Source organism: Miniopterus schreibersii, assembly GCF_964146895.1.
Source record: "Miniopterus schreibersii genome assembly, chromosome: 7".
In the NCBI taxonomy this organism is placed as follows: domain Eukaryota; kingdom Metazoa; phylum Chordata; class Mammalia; order Chiroptera; family Miniopteridae; genus Miniopterus; species Miniopterus schreibersii.
In genome coordinates, this window is record NC_138108.1 from 38,296,320 (window position 1) to 38,319,573 (window position 23,254).

General features: G+C 32.9%; 1 protein-coding gene across 2 annotated transcripts in view; it reads right to left on the reverse strand.

The window, feature by feature from the left end:
- The window catches only part of AGPS (alkylglycerone phosphate synthase), a 116,207-nt gene that overhangs the window by 74,199 nt on the left and 18,754 nt on the right, over nucleotides 1–23,254 (reverse strand). The window contains exons 2-7 of one of the 2 annotated variants that reach the window (XM_081143240.1): nucleotides 17,749–17,838; nucleotides 10,790–10,880; nucleotides 8,196–8,316; nucleotides 8,025–8,099; nucleotides 3,758–3,829; nucleotides 2,156–2,235 (exon numbers count right to left, since the gene is read on the reverse strand). In XM_081143240.1, the coding sequence (XP_080999366.1) occupies nucleotides 2,156–2,235; nucleotides 3,758–3,829; nucleotides 8,025–8,099; nucleotides 8,196–8,316; nucleotides 10,790–10,880; nucleotides 17,749–17,838 (529 nt within the window). The remainder of the gene's footprint in view (nucleotides 1–2,155; nucleotides 2,236–3,757; nucleotides 3,830–8,024; nucleotides 8,100–8,195; nucleotides 8,317–10,789; nucleotides 10,881–17,748; nucleotides 17,839–23,254) is intronic. The other variant, XM_081143241.1, reaches the window with a different exon arrangement.

The window sequence follows — 23,254 nt, forward strand, 5'->3', positions numbered from 1 at the left end:
GTTTTTAACTTTTTTGACCTAATTTATATACATATGAATCTTGATGAATTTACTTCTACTATTAAGAGCAGACTCCATTCCCTTTTTATTTGGCTGAGCAATCAGGTAACATCTTCTTCTGGATTCCACAGAAGCTTTCTATGTACTTTGATATGTTCAACTTCATGGCAATAACTAATGAACATAAGTTTAGTTAAATAATAAAAAGGAAAGAACACAATAGGTAATATGAAAATAACAGTCTCAGGCTGCATATACTCCAAATTTGAATGCATACAAATAACTGCACTACTTAATTCACAGGGTTATGATAAACATTAAATAAGATGATGTATGTGAATATACCTTTTTATGTTATAGAAAACTATCATTATAATTATACTCTCAAAATAAAACAATAGTGATTTCAATATAACTATGGCAAAATCAGGCTCTTTAATGCCATAGCAGCTAAACAAAAGTAAGTATTAAACTGTAAAGTTAAAAGACAAAATTTAATAATATGATGGAACCTAATATTATAATAATTTATATACATCTTCTGCCCTAGTAGGCTGATTCTTGAAGCAATTACATATTTGTGCTAATTATATACCCTGTATTTACCAGGAGTCCAGACATATTTTAGGTAGAACAAAAAAACTAAAGAGACAAATTTAAAAACCACCTTATAGATACTTATAGAGAAACCTAAAGAGACTGTATTAGCTACCTTATTACCTCCACTATACACTACCCCATACAAGTCAACAATAAAACTAAAACTTTCAAGGTCAATAGGTCTTAGTATTATTATATATATTTAAGTAGAAAACTCGTATAACTAATTTTCATTGTATTTTGTACATATTGCATCAGAAGTACATTGTGCAAAACCATGCACAGATATAGCTTACTGACTTCAATGCAAATCACAATTATACAGACCACACATCCATTATAATATTTGAGAGTCCGATGTTAAAGGCAGTGAGTATAACCAAAATAAGTGGTTAAAAATCCGGCATTTAAAATTCTGTAACAGAATTTTAAGCACCTATTCGATGTTAATATTTTTACATATATTACCTCATTTAATCTTCACAGTAAACTTCCATAGTATTACTATCTCAATTTTACACATTCAGTAACAGATTTAGGTAAAAAGCCAGAAATTCAAACATATTCCAAGGCCTATTCCAGAAGAGGCTACTTTTAAGCTGTCTTCACAAAAAATTACCTTTTCTTAAACTCTGGGATAAGGGAAAAAGGTTTTTGGGTAAAATGTAGTAGAATAATTAGGCTGTCACTACCTGAACTTCCTGATCAATTTTAGCAACACTAGAAGTGGGTAACTAGCTATTAAGTACCTCTCTTTGTGACTTGGCATAGAAACACACATCGTCATCTTTGAGATATTTTTGCTTAATAAAATATTTAAAGCTGTGCCTGAATCTAACTGGATTTTATATATAACTTCAGGTTTAGAGGACATACAGAGCCTAAAAGAAGAGTTAAATGACACCAAGAAGAAGCAACAAACTCAAAATATGACATATTCTATACTACAAATAACCTAGTTTCTCTCTCTAAGTCAGTAGCATTCAAAAAGGAAGAAAAGGGCTTCAATTAAAATGAGACTTAAGAAACAGCCAAAGCTAACGTGGGCCTCATATGAATCTCCATTTGAACAAATGAACTTAAAATAAAGACAATTATGGGACAATCAGAACATGTGAATGTTGACTGGATGGACATTAAATGATACAAGGATTTACTTTTAACTTTGCCAGGAGTGATAATAAAATAGTGAGAAAATGTCCTCTGATAAAGAGTTACATATAAATATTTAGGTGCAAAGCAGCAAAATATCAGAATATGCTTTAAAATAGTAAGTAGAGAGAGAAAAAAAGATAAAACCAATATCTCAAAATGTTAATAATTACCTAATCTACAGAATGGATATACTGTTTTCTCTACTTTGGTGCTTAAAAGAATTTCAAATTAAAGTTACAAAAAAATTCTTTTTGCCCTGGCCAGAACACAAGGGTAAAATATAACCATGAAACTAATTTAAAACAAAGTGGACAATATACTCTTTAATGACCAAGAAGACTGAGCCATGAATACAATTTTTTCACCAAATACTATTTTCAAATATATCTTAAGCATATACCATTTGTGAAGTGTCCAAAGAAATAATTGTTCTTGTCTCATCTGCAGGACATTTCAGGCCGTATGAGACACTTGTACCTCCTGCCAAAATAGAAAACAACAACTTTATGTTTAAATATTTTATTTTTAGTTATATATACAAAGTATACAAATAAGCCTCCTATGGAAGTAATACCTATATCTACTTTGCAAAATGTAATTTGTAAATGCTAGCACACTAAAAGCAAACTCACCTTTATTTTATGCTGCATGCCAAAATGAAGAACTATTATGGAGCTGAAAGCAATGGGCACACTCCATCCCCTGGGCACACTCAAGTGAAGCCCCTAGCAATTTGTGAAACTCCAAAAACATGATTAGAAAAGTTCTAAACTAATGATTACTATGAAAAAATAGTTTAAAATAAAAAATTAAAATACCTAGCCTATAAAACTAGAGACACCATTACCTCTTTTCGGCCGTAATTCTGAGATTCATTTATCACTCAATATCTCATATGCTCATACAAAAAGGCTTTAATAAATTAGAATACAAACAAGTTAAAATTGCCCAGATTATATGATACTCAAAAACAAATTTCTTTGGTGAAAAAGTGATTTTAATATAAAATAAATACACAGAAGTATTTAAACAATATACTCCTGTTTTCCATTAACATTTGTTGTCAAAGGAAAAATGATTTCTTGAACCCAATACAGAATATAGTGTTCTTAGTTCTTAACCATATCTGTATCAACATACATCAGAATAAATTCTTAATTGGTACTTCCATGCGTTTTGGACAGAAAACATGGAGTCACCTTGATACAAGGTAAGAAGTATAAGGGGTGTTGACACATGAGACTCAGCTTAATTTTACAAGGTGAAACCATGAATTGTCAGTTAAAAACATGCCTGTGCTCAATAACCACTATTATGCTTGTCAGTTATTTGAAATCAGAAAAATTGTTCATTAAAAGTAGCACTGTAGTGCCTTTGTTGTATGAATTCAACAGGAAGTATCAGCTGAAGAAGGAATATGAAGCTTCTGATATGTTGGGGTCTTATTTCCATTCCATCACTGCCAATGCAGTCAGTGAAGGCAATTTCCTTTGCCTTGTGAAAGTTGCTAAAATAACGTGGTTGATGAAAGATCAAGAAAGATGAAATCTGTCTTAAGATGCGAAAAGGTATTAGTTCTCATTATTAAAAAGATATTGATTTGGTCACCAATGTCCTTGTTGATCATTTACACACACTGCATTCCTTCTCAAAGGTTTACATTGTGTATATTTACCTTTGAAAAATATTCTCTCCATAAGGATAAAGATTAGAAATTACTAAAGAAGAAATATATTCTTATTTAGGCATTAAAATCACAGCTTCATCAAGAGTCCACATGAAAAAGAAACCATGAATTAAGGCTTCTTAGGTACATCAATCACATCTTAGGTAGATCTACTAGGAACAGAAATGAGGAGCACAACAATTTTTCAGAATAACCTTATCATAATTACAAAAATATTTGTTTTCAGTGGGATGGCACAAGTATTTAAAGTATAAATATTTTAAATTGAAAGAACAAATTTATATCATATTAAAATTCAAAAGGCACAATACCTACCACCAATTGGTATGATACAAAGGTTATATTTGCACGCTAGATTCACAATCTTAACTACATCATCATGACATGCTGTTGAAAGAAGGGAAAATAAATTAATCACAGAAACATGAATAACATCTGGGTAAATCTGAAAAATATGGGTCTATAAAGTAATCTTTCCCTTCATTTATTCACTCATTAACACATGAAATAGCTATATTAAAACAAATTGTTCATGATTTATCTTTTAACTTTTTTGAAATAATTTCATAGTTACAAAATAGTTGCAAAAATGGTACAAAAAATTTCCTTCACCCAGCTGCAAAACTAACATCCAACGTAACTATAGTTCAATGATCACAGCCAAGCAATCGACACTGATACAATACTATTAACTAATCTACAGACCTTATGCACATTTGGCCAACTGTTCCTCTATTATCCTCTTTTCTAGACCAGGATCACACACTGCATTTAGTCTTCATGTCTCCCTAATCTTCTTTAATCTGAGACAGTTCTTCAGTCTAACTTTGACATTCATGACCTTGACTCTTTTGAAGAGCACTGGTCAATTATTTCATAGCATGCCCCTCGATTTGGATTTGTATGATGTTTTCTCGTGATTAAATTCAGGTTATACATTTTGGCAGGAATTCTGCAGAAGTGATGTGCCTTTCTCAGCATGTGATGTCTGGAGGTGCACGATGAAGACAAGTATCATTTCTGGTAATGCTAATTTTCATCTTTTGGTTATGTAGTACCTGCTAGGTTTCTCCTCTCTAAAATTATTATAATTAATATGTATCCTGTGGTGGGATACTTAAACTATATAAATACCATGCTTCTCATCATACTTCCACCCACTAATTTTTGCATCTGTTGATGATTCTTTTTAAACAAATTTTAAAATATTATGTATAATATATTGCATATGAATTCCTTTCTACTGTACATAATTGAAAGGTACACAGTTATTGGTATAAAAGTTATAAATAACAAAAACATGACTGGAGAAGACTTTAAATACCAAGCAAGAGGTGCTAAGAATCAATCTGACTAGCCATAGGGCCTCAAGGAGAGGAACATGACAAAAAGTCTTTTACAAAGATCACTCTTCTTATGGAATATAAAATAACATGAAGGAAAGAGAGACCTGAGGTAAGCAAACCATGCACAAATCAAGTATTACACAAATCAAGTATTACTTGCTAAGGGCCTGAAAGAAAAAAAAAAGGATGCAAAGGAAAATATGCAAAAGAATATCCTTTTATGAATATAAAAATACTGTTCTATAAAAGCTGTAATTATCATTTCTCAAAGTTGCTCAAAGCTAGGAATATATGTCATTTGTATCATTCCAATTTCTAATAAAAATTCATTTTCAAGATTTCGGATTAAACTCATAGGCTTTACTGTTTGCGGTAAATTTTTACTAAATATTAATTGTCCACTGATAATTAATAACATACCCAAATATGTCTGTTAAAAACCTTTAACAAGGCAAAACTATTTCTAGGATTGTCACCTAATCAGAAGCTATCCCTTGAGCACGTCATCTGACAGAGCACTCCCTCATCCTACTACCTATCCTATTTTGCTATCTTCTGTCTTGTTTTTCTTTATACCACTCAATATATTACATATTTATCTGTTTACTGTTCTGTTCCCCTCTCCTCCAAATATACTGTATTGCACCTGAGACCAGGGATTTTTGTTTTGTTCACTGCTTATCCTCAATACCTAGAACAGTACCTAGGCACATATTTTCACAGACCTTAAAGTTTTGGTATTTAGATTTCAGACCTGAAAGTTTTCATATTTGGTACTTAGAAAATAATACATAAATACTAAATTTAATAAGTGAAATAATTTTTTAAATATGTTATTGCTAAAAAAGACTATTTTTACAAGCATTCTTACCACGGACAACACATTGTGTAAGTCACTAACTACTTGTCCAAACTAAAAAAAAGAGCGATAACCACACTGTGTAAAGGTCAGAATGGTGACAAATCCTGCTTTAAAGAATACTCTAAATCAGAGAAGTTACATATATTACAAATTCTTACTCTTTGACAAGCCCTAGATATTCTATTAAATCAACATTTAGAAATCAGATTCAGATTACAGCCCAACTTAAAGACATCTACAATGATAGATTTCCTAGATATGTATATATATATATTATATATATGGCATATATACATATTCAAACTGCAAGATGAGACAGCCACCTCCACTCTATGAAATATCACATTGTCTCAGGTTACCACATTGTGTCAAAACTTGCCTTCATGCAAAGAAAAACTTGAACTTTATCATCAATAGAAAATTTACATTAAACTTAAATAAAGGCCTCAGTGAATTGATAACCTGTTGGGAGATAAACTATTCCCAAGAAGTCCTCATACTAGAAAATTCAACAGAAGAAATTAAAAATATAATCTTGATTCAGGCACCAATACACTTTTCAGAAAGATTCATGTGGTATGGAACAAGATGGCAAAAGGAGTATTTTTTTAAAATTAACCTTTCAAGAGTGTATGGGAAGTTTGGAGGAAAAAGAGACTTGAGGCATGACAACCTTTAAGGCTACAGCAAAATTCCAGATATGCACTGATAAGGGCCTGAATTGGAAATTGGGATGGTAAAAGATAAAATGGAAGGACAAAGTTGTGATGGAAGTATTTTGCAGCATAAAGAAACTTTTATACAGCCCAGCTAGAGTGGCTCAGTTGGTTGAGCATCACCCTGGCGCCAAAAGATGCCGGTTCAATTCCCAATCAGGGCACATGCCTGGGTTGCAGGTTCGATACCTGGTCAGGGCAGATACAGAAGGCAACCAATCAAAGTCTCCCTCTCACCTCAAAGTGTCTCTCTCTCTCTCTCTCTCAGCATGTCCTCGGGTGAGGATTAAAAAAAAAAAAAAAAGAAAGAAACTTTTGTGCAATAACTAACTCCATGTTTCCAAAATCTGATTTTAAAAAATATTTGGATTTCTTAAAGCAAGACATATATTACCATTATGGTAATTATCTTAGTATTTTAATACCCAGATATATAAAGAAAATACCTAAAAGGCACAGTAGAAAGTTCCACTCAAGATATATCTATTAGGTTCCTTTGGGAAATAAAAATTGATACATGTCATTCCTTCCAGTAAAAAAATGGAATGAACCTTTCCTAAATCTTGGTAGAGGAGTAGCCTAAAGCTATTAAAACAGGCAGACAAAACAAAAGCATTTCTTCTATTTGAGTATACCTTTTCTTCATTTCAGGAGATGCTAAATTTCTAAACTACCAGAGACAAAAGACTTATTTCACAGTCTTCTAAATACACAAAAAATATACATCACAAGTATCAGGAAAGTAATTTCATCTCAGCTACATATAATCTTGGACTTTTCTGCTATGTATGTTACCTCCCTCTATCCCCATATTAAAGTACGATTCTTCTCTCAGATACTCCCAGCAAAGTAGAAGGATCACATCTAAGAACTGAGAGTCCATGAATAAGCCATTTTTTTGAAAAATAAGATATTCTGTCTACTTTTATAAAGTGTAAAGAGGAAAAAAGATAAGAAGATCAATGGAACATTTTTTAAAAAGGCAACTACAGACAGTAAGGAACAATATACCTGTTCTGCTTTAAATTTTCTGATAGAAGAGATGGATATAAAAACCATATGTAGAAATACAGTGCATCAGAAGAGCAAAATAACAGAGAGCTCATACATCCTCTGTCTCAAGCCAAATTCCTGAATGAAATTAATTCCTCAAAATTTAACTATTCATGTCCAAGACAATATGTTTATAAAACAACCTGTTTCACCATCTCATCATCAGGCTTTTTTTAGCCCACAAGCAGATATCAACAAATTATTATTAGTTTGCAGTAATCAATTATTTTAATTAAGAGTTTAATTATTTTAATTAATGATTTGACTATATCATTATTGATACTAACTTCATTAAGCTTCCAAATTAAACAAAAATACATTTTCTACCGACCTAATATATTTATTTCTACTTATCTCCTAATGATATTTTACTTATTTATTTACTTATTTACTTAAAATGAAGACTTGATCATCAACAAAATCAATTATTAAAATCAATAGCTCAGGATGATCAGATCAAGAAAGAACTTTATGACCTTTACTAAACTCTAAAAACAGTTATATTTTTTTATAACTCATATGTTAAAAATTATATATTTCCAATACAAAGTTTACTTAAAATTTAACAATACTAAATTAAGAATACAAGAAAAAGAAGAACTTACTTGGCCATAAAACTATATCAGGAATTCGATGAAAAATTCCTTCCCTGAGTAAAAATATCTCATGAAGACAATGACCTGTTTTGTGGTTTAAAAAAGAAAATACCATAAACATCTTACATGACAGAAAATTTTTAAATTAAAAATAAATAGCACTTATATAAAATTGTTTACCATGAGCTCTAAATACTCGATCATCTGCTTCTTGTGAATATGAAATATTAGTTTCTTTAAGTTCATGAAGAAAATCTTCATTTACAACAGAAGGTGGTGTATCACCAGGATTTAAGGATGCCTAGAAAATAAAATTGGTTTTCTTTGGCTTATTTCTAGAAAATAAATTTTGAATACCTCTGTTATGGACAGTGACTATAAAATGTAAAATGTTTATATCCAAACTAAGACAAAAGCATAGAAAAATACCAAATAATATGTATGGAAATCAACTTTGTGACAGTAACAAATTGCAAATGGTCTGGTTAATCACATTCTGTAACATAAGTTATAGAAGACTTATGTTTCTTCTTTTGCTTCTATGGCAAATCTTTTTCTTCTTTCTAAAGACTGCAATCAAGAACAAGGAAGATAGCCCGGCAGGGTGTGGCTCAGTGGTTGAGCGTTGACCTAGGATGCAGGCGATCGGTGTTCGATTCCCGTTCAGGGCACATGCCCGGGTTGTGGGCTGCAGCGGATCAATGACTCTCTCATCATTGATGTTTCTATCTCCCTCTCTTCCTCTCCTTTCCTCTCTCTGAAATCAATAGATATATTTAAAAAAAAAAAAGAACAAGGAAGATAGCCCTATCTGGTTTTCTCAGTGGTTAGAGCATTGGCCCACAGACCGAAGGGTCCCGGGTTCGATTCTGGCCAAGGGCAAGTAACTCGGTTGCAGGCTCGGCCCCACTCGGGGTGGGTGCAGGAGGCAACCAATCAGTGTGTCTCTTTCTCACATTGATGTTTTTCTCTCTCTATCTCTCTTTCCCTCTCCGCCCCTTCCACTCTCTCTGAAAAGCAATGGGAAAAATATCCTCTGGTGGAGATATAAAAAAAAAAAAAGAACAAGAAAGCTAGCAACATTTCAAACCTTCAACTTTACATTAAGGAGACTGGGGGAAAGATACTTGACCTACAGATAAAATGTATCATTTCCTATACTCCAATTATAATTTTAAAATGAATAGCAAAAATCCTCACAATATAAGTAATAAAACTCATTTTATAGACTGCTTTAAAAACTCACAACATAATTATAAACTTGATACTTAATTTCAACTAATAGGTAACTTGAAAAATTAATCTTCAACTTTAAAGCTATGTGACACTGGGCAAGTCAACCAACTTCTGTGAGCTTTGGCTTCTGAATCTGTTAAATGACATTATCACCACCAAATTTATACAGCTGCCAGAAGGTTAGCTGTATAGGATGGAAGGTTAAATGTGATAATTTTTGTGAAAAGCACCTAATATTACCTACCATATAGAAAGAGATGTATAAATGGCTGCCCAAATCAAATTTGCTATGAAAAAACTAACCATCACATAGTATTTGGAAAAAAGAAAATATAAAAATATTAAAGAAAAATATGATATTTATATAGCCCTGTATTTCATTTTTAATTTTACAGTTGGCCCTCTGTATATGTGAGTTTTGCATACATAGATACAACCAATGGTAGATCAAAAATATTTTTTTAAAAATCCCTGGAAGTTCCAAAAAGAAAACTTTAATTTGACACAGGTCAAGCACTACACTGAATCCTTGCGAATGAAGTGATACGTAGGCATACCCTGCTGTAGATTATATGCAAAAATAGGTTATATACAAATATTACAGCATTTTATATAAGAAACTTGAGCATCCACAGATTTTGGTATCCACAAGGGTCCTAGAACCAATCTCCTGCAGGATTATTATATATTTAGATAATAAATACTTATTGAGTGTATGGTATAAGTCAGGCATTGTTCTAAGCCCTGGGGAGACAGTGGTGAATTAAACAGAAAAAAAATCTTGACCTCATGGAATCCACCCTGAAGCAAATAACCAAAAACACCCTAACCATACATACAGATTATTATTTTGTAAGTTACTGAAAACTGAAAAGGGCTCAAAAACAGAAGAAAAAGTGCATGTAAATAAAACTACTGATATTTCTGAATATGGTTATGTAGATTGCATCAATGTAAAAAAAGTAATTACAAATAGTCAAGAGAGAATTAAGGAGATGAAAAAAGAGATCTTTTAAGAAGTTAAAAGAATTTGGTTTGGGAAGAGAAGGAATTAGTTGTTTAGCCTAATTTAATTACTAAAATGAAATGTATCAGTGGATTTATAAATAAATCAAGTAAGTACTCACTAAATACTTACAGTCCTTAATAACATGGTGGATATAATGGAGAATATAGTGTTAGCCATAGCCCCTGCACTTACAGAACTTATATCCAGTTACAGGGACATGCAGAATACTATGGCATAGCAAATAATAATAAATAATAAAAATCATAATAATATAAAGAAATACAATGTCATTAGTTTGATATGTATACAGTGTAAAGTTTTCTAATCCTACTTCCAGATAAGTGAAACTACACCCTAACAAGGTCAATATAACTAGTAAACTTCTTAACAGAAAAACATGACAAATGCATCAAAGCAACTATAATAAATTACAAAGATAAGTCTAATTAATTTGGAATTAAACACACACACACACACACACACATACACACAGAGTTAAGCATATTAGTAATTGTTCTTATTTGCTTACTTTAGAGGTAGTTTTATGCTCCAAATTTACTCCAAGGGTATTTTCAATCCATTCCTTAAAAGATGGTAAACACATGCCACTAAGAGGGTACCTAAGGTACAAAGAAGGTAAAACATTAGAGTAAGGTATCCTCATTTCAATTTAAATCTTAGATTCTGCTTTAGTAATGGTGAAGTAGTTCCAATCAAACCAAACCCCTCACATATAATTATAAACTCTGAACAAAAATAAAACAAAACAAATAAAACTCAACTATCTGAAGGCAAATCAAAAGCAGGAAAAAGAGAGTGTGTTTAGGAGAAGGAAACAGCACTGCACGGTTTCTTTTCTTTTTCTTTTTTTTAAACGGGCTTTAGCTCGAAGGGAAGCACAGCTGGTACCACTAAAAGAAAAAAAAAATGCAGAAGACCTAGTCTTCCTGGCTTGAAGAATTAGAGGATAGTGTTTGAAGTGAGCACAGAATCTGGAAAACATACAGGGAAACCACAGAAAAGAAGAGTTGGAGAGGAACCTATATATAAACTCTGTTTGCCTGATTTTGAATTACACATCTATGGAGCAGACGCTAAGCAGCCCAACTAAGCTTAAAAGAACTAAACAGATAACTCAGCTGCTCGCCACCACAGAGGAAAACTGAGAATTTGAGATCAGTCAAGTTAATTGCCTGATGTAGAAAAAAAAGTCTTCTCAGAAGAATGTAACAGAATCTAGAGTCTCTACAACATATCATTAACAATGTCCAAGATACACTCCAAAATTACTAGACATGAACAAATTAGAAAGTATGATCCATAATCAAGGGAGGGCAAGTAACAGAAACTTACTCAAGATGATCCAAGATTCCAGAAATAGAACACAAGAATTTTTAAACAGCTATAACTATGCTGAAGGACAAAAGGGGAAATATATTCCCAGTGAGTAACAGAAATCTCAGCAGAGAAATAAAAACTACAAAAAGAACAAAACAGAAATTCTATAATTAAAACTCTGAAATAAAAATTCATTGAAGGAACTTAAGAGCAGATTGGAGATGTCTTAACAGAGAGCCATAAAATATATACAATCTGAAGAACAGAGAAAAAGGCTGAAAAAATAAATAGAGCTTCAGGAACCTATGGAACAATAACAAAAAACTACCATACATATAAATGGAGTCCTAAGAAGGAAAGAAAAAAAAGTATTTGAAAAAGTAATGGATGAAAGTTTCCAAATTTGATGAAGAGAAAAAGTTTAGAAATTCAGGGTCAGAAAACTTAAAGAGGATAAATGCAAAGAAACTCGCACTAGGTACAACAGAGCCAATCTGCAATTAGAGAAGGGGAAGGAGAAAGAAAATCTTAAAAGCATCTAGAGAAAAATGATACATTATATATAATGGGATAACAATAAAAATTATGACTGACTTCTCATCACAGACAATAAGATAAGGAAACAACTGAACAACGTTTTTAAGGTGCTAAAAGAAAAAACAGATCAACCTAGAAATCTGTATCTGGTGAAAATATCCTTCAAAACAAAAGTAAAATAAAAACATTTTCAGATGAAAACTAAGAGACCTTGAGAACTTGGTGCCAGCAGATCTACACTACAAGAAATGCTAAAGGAATTTCTACAGTCTGAAGGGAAATATAACATGAAATATAAACTCAAATCTTCAAGATGGAATACATAATGCCAGAAAAAGTAAATATGTAGGTAAATGTAAGTGACTATTTCTTTATTAATTTCTTTAAAATATATAATTTAAAAAAAAAATCATAATGTTGTATCATGGAGTTTATGGTGTGACAATTATAATAAGAAAAGGGAACAGAAAATAAACCTGTAGATTTGCAAGGTTCTTAGGCTTTCCATGAACTGGCACAACACATTTAAAACACACAAAAGAGCACTATAAAGGGCATATAGTATGAAAAAAACAAAATTTGCTAGTCTGATTTTGTTTCCTACATCTTTTATCTCAATCCCTATTTAAATAGTTTATATAAAACATCAACATTATTTCACATATGTAAGAAAACCTCAATTTTATATGAGAAGATTGATGCAGAAAACTCAAGTGCTTAGAGATTCAACTTTTCACTTCTCAAAGGTGGCAAAATAAGAACTAGCAATAAATGCTAGAAATAAAGAGATAAAGTAAGTATCCTACCCCAGGTTAGTATAATGAAGAAGGTTGATATGCAAACAGTAATAATCCAATGTGTTATAATAGCAGTAAAAGATCAAAACAAATGTCTAAATGTTTTAAAACAGCACTTTACATTTTTTATTAAGTAAACACATTGCATATCATGTGCCAGGCATTTTTCTAAGTGTTTTATGTATATTAACTTATAATAATAATAATAATAATAATAATAATAATAATAATAATATGAGTTTGGTATTATTATCCTCATTTAATAAATGAGGAAGCTAAGGCACAGAGAATTTAAACAACTTAAATAACTTAAATAACTTTAAGGAATAAAGTAATTTATTTACTCAAGGTTCCAGAGCTAGTAAATTACAAAACTGGGATCTGAATCAGACTATGAATAAGGCTTGAGTCAGTCTGTGCTATAACCACTATACAATGCTGCCTTTAGTCTGACTCTTCCCTTGCCACCATTCCTAGTAAGATCATTAAACTAAAATTCTTTATGAGTGACATTTATAAAATCACAGTAGCTCTATTCAGTAAACTTTTTTACTGTAATATTCTTGCATCTTCTTTACTCCTCCCCCTTCCCCCTGCCAAAATCGATGATGGGTCAGCCAAATAAAATTACTATACAGGGTGGGGCAAAAGTAGATTTATAGTTGTGAGTACACAAAACACAGTTTATTCTTGTATTACTGTTTATTAATTATTGTATTATTTTCTATATGAACTGTAAACCTACTTTTGTCCCACCCTGTATTATAGCTGTTCTATTTTTGTTTAATTTTATATTTTACTTATACTGAAGTATAACATACATAAAACAAATAAGTATATATTTGAATGAATTTTTACAAAGTAAACCTTCCATGTAATTAAGACCTAGTAGTTCCAAAGTTGGTCGCTTTGAAGGACATTATTAACATGTAGTAGCACGTGTATTATAACCAACCCCCCAGAATTTACTTTTACCTTAGCTAAAATGAAGAACATTTGCTATGCTGAGTGGCTTCATCTTTAGTTGTTTAATCTATGAGTCCCATACCTTCATTCCAATTTCTTTAGAAATATTATAAGAAAAGTTAAAGAAATGAGAGGTATTTAACTTAAGAAACAGCTATGAAATGACTTGAGTATTATAGTAATATAATTTGGATTGATATCTAGAACTATAAACAAACATTTATCTAACACTAATAGGACTATACTATGCACTGTAGGATACAACTGGTCTTATGACTCCTGTTCTTAAGAAACTTACAACCCAGTTCAGTCAAAGCTGCAAAGACATTTAATTTGTAGGGTGAACATATGAGCAGGAAACACATAACTTTTATCAGAAATGTGATAAGAAGAAAGCCAAATGCCTATACCAATTGTTGAAACAGATTACTGAATAGATCTTTACCATGGTTGAAGATTAGTTTGAGAATTTTAAGAAATGGTCTCTTTGTAAAATACAAAGATCAAATTACCACCTTTCCTTAAAACCAAGGTAGACTATAATGTAGAAGATACAGAATCAGAACAAGCCTTCAAGACCAATGAAATCAGTATACATAGAAAGAAAACTCTTTGGACATAAATATCCAAGAAGAGAGTACATGTCAGCATTTATGATGACTTAGACAGGGAGACACTCACTCTGGGGCAGTGCACAGAGGCAGCAAAATAGTACATGCAACCATCGATCAGAGTGAGTTCCACAACTGCTAAGCAATTTAATAGCCTTTTCAGAATTGAAGATAAAACTTTAATGAAAAAATATGCCACTGAAAATGCAATGTGCAACAAACCCAAACAAATTCCATTTAAACACTAACTTGTGTTCTGTATCAATTAATGTATACAACCTTTAAAGTCAAAGAATGACATTTTTCAAAAATCTTAGTTTATAGAATGTATAGCACTGGTTCTGAAGTATTACCATCTGCTGCTTAAAATCAGGACTAAATTCATCTACATCTAAAAGAAATAAAAATGATAAGATTATAAATCTAGGGATTTATAAACTGGCAAATTACAAATCTGTTCAGAAGACAGACTATGTTCAGGGAAAAACTAATTTTCCCCAAAGATCTAAAATACCTTATAATAATTGCTTCTAATATAATGGCTAGGTTTTAAATGTCCAAGTTACCCTCCCCCAAAAATATACAATCAACCACATTTCCTACCTTTTCAATGTTTATTGGCTCAGAAATAAGGGAATCTCCATAAATTTTCATTGAGAGTCACTATTAGTTTCTGGCACCTAAGGATTTCCCTTCCTTTCTTTCTGACTCTGTTATATTTCTTTCCTGTGATATTTTATCCATGTTTTCTGTGTAGTTATAGAGGGCAAAGTGTCTATATCTGTTTAGTCCACTACAAAGCCAGAATAAAAAGTCTTAACAAAACATTTCAAAAGTTTTCCTTACAATCTAGTATTAATAACAAAAGGGTGAATTAATACTGTTCAGCCAAATCATTATTTTCTTTTACTCATCCTTTCTAGTCACAGATATCATCTTCTCTTTTAGGAATATCATAACCTTCTTATGCCTTTGCCCTTTGCCTCTTACTGGAACAATAGGAAATTTTTGTCACACAGTAACTTTTTATAAGATGACTAACTCTATTATGCTGGCGTATACTGTGTAAAGGGCTACTGTGAAGTACCCCCAGAGGCTGGAGAGAGAATAAACTCAATACAATGGATGAGTAGGGTGATGTGCAGAAGTACTTCACAAGCATAGCATAATAGAAACAGTCTGAAAATGAAGCTTAGAAACACTTGGTTTTTAATCCCAATTTCCCGCTGAGCAGGAGACCTCAAGTAAGCTATTTAACCTTCTCATCCTCAATCTCCTCATTATTTTAAAGAAAATATGACTACCCATCTTTGGATTATTTTAAGATAACTTAGTAGGCACCAATAAATAATAGCTGTTATTATTTTCAAGAATGTTTATGGCCCGGCTAGGCGTGGCTCAGCAGATGAGCATTGACCTATGATTCAGGAGACTGTGGTTCGATTCTCGGTCAGGGCACATGCCCAGGTTGCAGCTCGATCCCCAGGAGAGGGCATGCAGGAGACAGCTGATCAATGACTCTCTCATCACTGATGTTTCTATCTCTCTTTGAAATCAATAAATATATATATATTTTTTAAGTTTATGAATGTTTTCTGATAAAAATCAAAGAAATCTACTTAATCAACCACTATCCCTAGGAACCTAGACTAGATAGAGAACTATGACCCATTTCCAGTTTTTCCTATCTGTGACAAGGTAATAGTACTTCTAGAAGTACCAAAATGAAAACTAAATATTATTTAGCTAATACTTAGTTTTAGTTATTGAATTTTTTTATGTAGTACATATTTAGTATCAGACCATCTAAATTCCATTTCTGTATATGGAGAATTACCCTCTGGATGAGTCTCAGTGGGAACCAAAGGCTGCCTTTCAGTAAGTCAAATGTGCCCTAAATTCACTTTCCTGGTCTCTCTTTGCAGGTTCTGCCGGTTAGATGCAACTGTCCCCTACCATCCCATTCTCTTCCCCCTCCCCCACTAGACTAACTCAAGAGTAAACCATGCACAGAAATGAGGCCTTTATTGAATCCATCCTGGTTAGAGTGGCACTAGCAGCAATCTTCCAATGTCTAATGCCATCTGATCAATTCTCTGCTTTCAATGGCACTTTCCTGGAGTACAAGTTGACTATCTGTCCCCTTCTACAAAACAAAGATGCTATACCTTCAAGGTCCAAAGAGAGAAAGAAAGAAATGAAGACACTGTCTGAGAGTTGGTTTTCTAAGTTCAGAAGATTCACTTTTTCCCCCACAGAAGATTGTGTAAAGCCAATCTCTACATAGATAAGTTTCTACTGTATTAGACATTATTCCATTTAAAACATAAAACAGTCAACATCTAGAACACTGGTAAATTTATATTTTCATCAGAAATTCCTTCCATCTGAATTATATACAATTTCTCAACTAAGCCTCTAATCAGCATGCTGCCCAGTCATAATTAAGGAATGGAAATAAGAATGCAGATAATATTTATTTTTCTTATTAAAAAGCAATGGTGGCCTGGTTGGAATGTCATCCATACAACAAAAAGTTTAGGGATTTGATTTCAGTTCAGGGCACACATGGGAGAAAACTGACTGATATTTCTCTCTCACATTGCCTTCTCTCTATTAAAATTAGTTCCTAATTACTATTCCTGAGGTTTTGTTTCAGGTACAAAGTATATTTAAGTTAGAAATATAGAAGGCTTATGTTGCAAAGAAGAATAATTTCTCCAAAGGAATAAAAGTTTTCTTGCTGATATTTCAATATATTGACATATTAAATAAGTTTAAAATGTATTAAACTAAGTATATTAATGCCCAATAGATACTAAAGCGAAGTACAATACTGGAACATATTATAATATAGCTTATCCGCATTCTGAGTCAAACAAACTACCTACAAAAATGGCATTTTGAGACAACTGGGAAAATGTGAATGTGGACTGGATAATCAGATATTACAAAATTTATTATTTTACGGAGTATGATAATGGTATTACATGACTGGCCTCATTTTTTTAAGGGATATATATGTAAATATTTAGAAGTGCCATGAAAATGTCAAAATTTGAAATACTGCAGAAAACAAAGTAGCAGTTATGGCAAAACACCAGTAACCTTTAAATTGAAGAAGGAGTTGTTATATTATTCTATTGTTATGTATGTCTATTATTGAACATGTTATATTTGCTATGTTTTAAATTTTTCATAGAAAGAGGGGAAAAAAAAGAAAGAATAAACAGAGTTACCTTTTCCCAGTCAACTCAACTTGGCCTTTCTTATTGAAGACGAACTTGGAATCACTATATCCCCAACCATTCCATTTCAAAACTTCTTGCCTAATAAGAAAAAATATATATAAATGATACCGATGCTAAACATCTCAAAACTAAAGAGTGCAACACTGACTATTAACTTTCACAATCATTCAAAAGACTTTATCCCACTATTATATTTGTTTAAATAAAATGGACGCGTATCACAATGTTTATGTATTAATGTTTCCAAATATAGGATCACTCTAATGAGCAGCACCTGTTTCACAAAAGGTTAAAACCACTAAATTTAATGCATTCAAAGGAAAAAGGAGGAAGCAAAAACAAAGAAGAAAAGTAGGCTTGAGTAAAATATGCTTTATTTTGTACATTACTAAGCTTACATTACAGGAGGCCTAAAAAAATTTACAATTAAAATAAATTACTTGAATAGGAAACAAATTTTTGCATGTATTAAAAAAATGATAATTATTAACCTTCTGCTTTGATGAAAAAGACCAATTTACAAAGCACGTTCACTAATAATGACATTATTAGTAGTAGAAAATTTTAATAAAGTATATTAAAAATCTGAGTGCTGTGTCTATAACCATTCTAAATACTTCAACTTCCATGTAATTACAATCTCTACCTTGACTTATATATTAATGTTAACGTAACAGTCAATAACTATACCAGTTTTCAGTAGTCCAAAACAATATGGTATTTTTAATTTCCAAATGCAGTATTTCATAGTTTTAAAAATCATTTTCATCAAAATAAAGAGTTCACTTATTCAATTTTGCACATTACAGAAGAATATATAGGTCTAGGCCTGTGCAGAACACAACAGGCAACCATATTTCAGTGCTGTGTCAGATTTTATTATGTTTTAGCATGGTGCCCTAGTATATCTGGGCTACTGAAATAAAGTGATGATAATTATCAGTCAGAGATCCAAGGTGGCAGCAGAATAGGTGGAAGTTACACTCACCTCCTCCCAAGACCAAACTGAAATTACAACTAAAATATAGAACAATCAACCTGAATAACCAATTGAAGACTAGCTGAACAAGAAGTCTTACAACCAAGGATTTACAGAAGAAGCCACATCTACTAGCCTCACCCACCTGACTCCTACGGGCCCCGTCCTACTGAGCTGGGCTCTACAGGACGCCCCAGCAGAATCTAAAACAGACTGAGTTGTGTGGCTACATGACAGGGGACATTTTGCCCTAGAAGGCCCAACCGGTGCGAAGCCCTCCCTTAATACAGCCAAATCTTGGTCTGTTTGGGCCTGATAAATTCTGCTGGACCCACCCTGATGACTCCTTCAGACCCTGCCCCAAACAAAGGTCTGCAGGCACCCAGTGGGTGGCAGTTAGACTTGGTATACCCTGGCACTTTTGCTGAGTGGCTTCAGACCCAGAACTGGAAGAGACTTTGAACCTGTATCAATCTGGTGAACACCATTCGCCCCTATCTGGTGACTCACTGAGAACCTACCTCATGCAACTCAAGTACTCCCAAAGTCTCTTTCAGTAAGTAAGCCTAACAGGGAGCTAGCAGGTGGAGGCAGGCAGAGGCCTTGGGCCTTTTGCTGACCTGACCCCTGGCTCAGCTGGCCTTAGTGCACAGTTTGGTCTTTCCCATGTACACCAGGCCCAGCAGAGGCAGCCACAAACTGTGCATCACTTTGTAGCTCCAAACAGGTTGCCCAGAAGCAGTCACAGGCAGCATCTAATATTGACCTGCATCAGAGTCCTGCTAAGAGGCCCCAGAACCAATACATCCAGTTGCCAGCTTCAGACAACAACAGAGCAGGATCCAACTAGCTTCACAAGTGGCATATCCAAAGGAAGATCTCAGCAGGAACCAGATCCTGCTGAGGTGAATTCCTGTTCATGTGGTCAGCACCTGCATGGTAATCTTGAGAAAGAAGAACAAAGTTGGATGTATAATGCTACCTGATATTAAACTATACTATAAGGCCACAGTAATCCAAACACCATGGTACTGGCATAAAAACAGACACACAGATCATTGGAACAGAATAGAGAGCCCAGAAATAAACCCATGCCTTTATGATCAATTAATATTTGACAAAGGTGGCAAGAACATACAATGGGGTAAAGATACTCTATTTAATAAACGGTGTTAGGAAGACTGGACAGATACGTGCAAAAAAATGAAACTAGACCCCCTTCTTACACCATACACAAGAATAAACTCAAAATGGATTAAAGACTTAAACATAAGACTCAAAACTATAAAACTCGTAGAAGAAAACATAGGCAATAAAATCTCTGATATTTCTCATAGCAGTATTTTTTTCTGATATATCTCCTTGGGCAAGGAAAACAAAATTAAAATTTTTTTTTTAAATGGGACTTTATTAAGCCTGCCAGGCGTGGCTCAGCGGTTGAGCGTCGACCTAGGATCCAGGCGATCGGGGTTCGATTCCCGATGAGGGCACATGCCCGGGTTGTGGGTTTGACCAATGACTCTCTCATCATTGATGTTTCTATCTCTCTCTCTCCCTCTCCTTTCCTCTCTCTGAAATCAATAGATATATATATATTTTTAAATGGGACTATATCAAACTAAAAAGTTTTTGCACAGCAAAGGAAACCATCAATAAGATGAAAAGACAACCCACTGAACAGGGGAACATATTTGCCAATGATACACATCTAATAAGGGGTTAATATCCAAAATTTATAAAGAATTCACACAACTAAACACCAAAAAACAACAACAATCCAATTAAAAAATGGGCGAAGGACCTGAATAGACAATTTTCCAAAAAGGACATACGGATGGCCAAGAGACATATGAAAAGATTCTCAACGTCACTGTACAATATACAGATGATGTATTATATAATTGTACACTTGAAACCTATATAATATTAACCAATGTCACCTGACTAAATTCAATAAAAAGTTTTTAAGAAGAAATAAAGTGATGATGATCTTCTTAGTGCAAATTGAATTCTGCAGTTTGATGAAAATAATTAAAAGAAAACTTTTCCCTATACAGAAAGTTATTTACTTACTACATTAAATTTCAAAATATATCACGAGAAAAAATATATGTGGTAATGAACTTACTGTGATCATTTCACAATATATACAAATACTGAATCACTACGTTGTACACCTAAACTAGTATAATGTTACATGTCAATTATATCTCAATTTTTTAATTTCAAAATAAAGATATACATACTCATTGGAATGCATTCTAATTCTTCATATTTCTCAATGAAGAAAATGACAACTTACATGCAAATTTTTTATTACAATCGTAATTCTTCATCCAGTTCAAAGGCTTTTCAAACAAATGGAACACTAACACAATACAACTGAACCAAATGTAGGTCATTAATTGTGTACTGAAATCTTCATCTATACATAAAATTAAGAAAAAAATTAGGAATACTCTCCTTAAAATTATAGTTTGCTATCAAGAAAAACTAAAGTGCGTATACAAAAATAAACTGTTCAAAAATGTCTCAAGAGTAACAATCCAGCAGTTAGATTTGTAGGTGAGACTGTTACAAACTATTGACCAATATTTTCTTCTAATTTCACATTCCTACTGCACTGTAGATGGAAGTTTTGGAAGAAACCTTTTGAAAAAATCTCTATAGAAAAGTTCATGAATAATGTCACCACTGATACACTTATTTTCTTAATGTTACACCTCCTAGAAAAAGATTAAGTCATCGTCCACTTTGCTTTTTCATGATTATATTCTCTTCACATTTATAAAATGAAGTATAATTTACTTAATATTTTATTTTTATCACATATCCATAACAATTTACATTACAAGACTAATGTGTACATTTTAATTAACATCTTTACTTAATGGTTTATACTATGTGCATAATTTTTTTTAGTGAAATGCATTTGATTAGGTAGTGAATCTGTCATGAAGTCTGTACTCTATAAAACAGTAGTTTGGGCCCTGGCTGGTATGGCTTGATTGGTTGGAGTGTTGCCCCATACACTGAAAGGTTGCCCCATACACAAAAAATAAATGCAAAAATATCTATAGAGTCATTTTGCTTTAATATTATTACCACTAGGCACTGGGAAATTATTTCAATACAGCTACTGAATTTGGCATGTTTATATAGCTTAACAATGAGAATCATCTTCCTTAAAATTATGCCTAGAATTTAAATTTAAAAATTTTCCCCAGATGGCCTCAAAGTGAAAACCTAAACCTGATTACATGTGTTCACTCTTAGCACTTGATGGGAAAAATGAATCAAGATAAGCAGGAAGTATCTGCTGCTGTACACTAAAAAATGAAGAGATTTACATACTGAAGAATCACTGGCCTTAAATTTCCATTTGGTTAACATCCTAAAGAAACTTCCAAGTTTTTACCTGTAGGCCAAAATCCCTTTTTCACTCTTTTCATCTCAATCTGAAAAACCTGCCTATAGGGACCTTACCATATTTATACCAACTTTTAGAGCCTTCCCAGAAGTTGAAATGTAGGTATTTGGAATGCATTTGTACTCCCCAAAAAGTGTTATATTGCTTGAATAGCATACAATTAATATCTACGTTACTCCAAAACCAATCTTGAAGTACCCAGTGTTAAATAAAAAGTAGGCATATTTCCTAGACTTCAGGTTTTAAACTTTTACACACATGTATCCCCTCAAACTACTAAGAATGAGTACATTGAAGGGTACTAGAGCATCAACATTTTAAATTTTTATTATATCTTTATTGATTTCAGAGAGAGGAAGGGAGAGGGAGAGGAAGAGATAGAAGCATCAATGATAAGAGAGTCATTATTGATCGGCTGCCTCCTGCACACCCTCGACTGGGGATCTAGCCCGCAACCCAGGTATGTGCCCTGACTGGGAATGAAACCGAAATCTCCTGGATCCTAGGTCGATGCTCAACCACTGAGCCACGCCCGGCCAGGCTAGCATCAACATTTTAAAAAGAGAGTAAAACTTTACATAATCATAGAATTCTAAAGCCTAAAGAGGTTCTTAGAAACCACCCAGTTCAACTGCTTATTTTTCAGATGGAGACACATGTGCCCAGGGAAGCACACATGATTACACAACTCAGCTAGTTGGGAGCATCAGAAAGTGAACCTGCAGTCTGGTGATTCTTCCTCTTTAGAAAGGTAATACCTGAAACCCACTAAGTCATTCACCCAGGTAACCAAAATGATTTAAAGAAGCCCTTTTTTCATCACATCAATATTTTTCAAAGCACTATTACATGTCCTTATTACAGCTGTTCTGTACTTGACCTAAAGAAAAACATTTAAATATCGAGAAATATGGTTGTGGCGGTAAGCCCAGTGCCCTGTACTTCCTTTATCTACAGTATAATGAATTCTGTCATTCAAAATAATGATCCCAAAGCACTGCAAGCACTGAACAAAAGAATGATAAAAGAATCACCAACTTTCCATAAGATTCAAATAAAAGGATTCAATTCTCACCCAGCTGGTG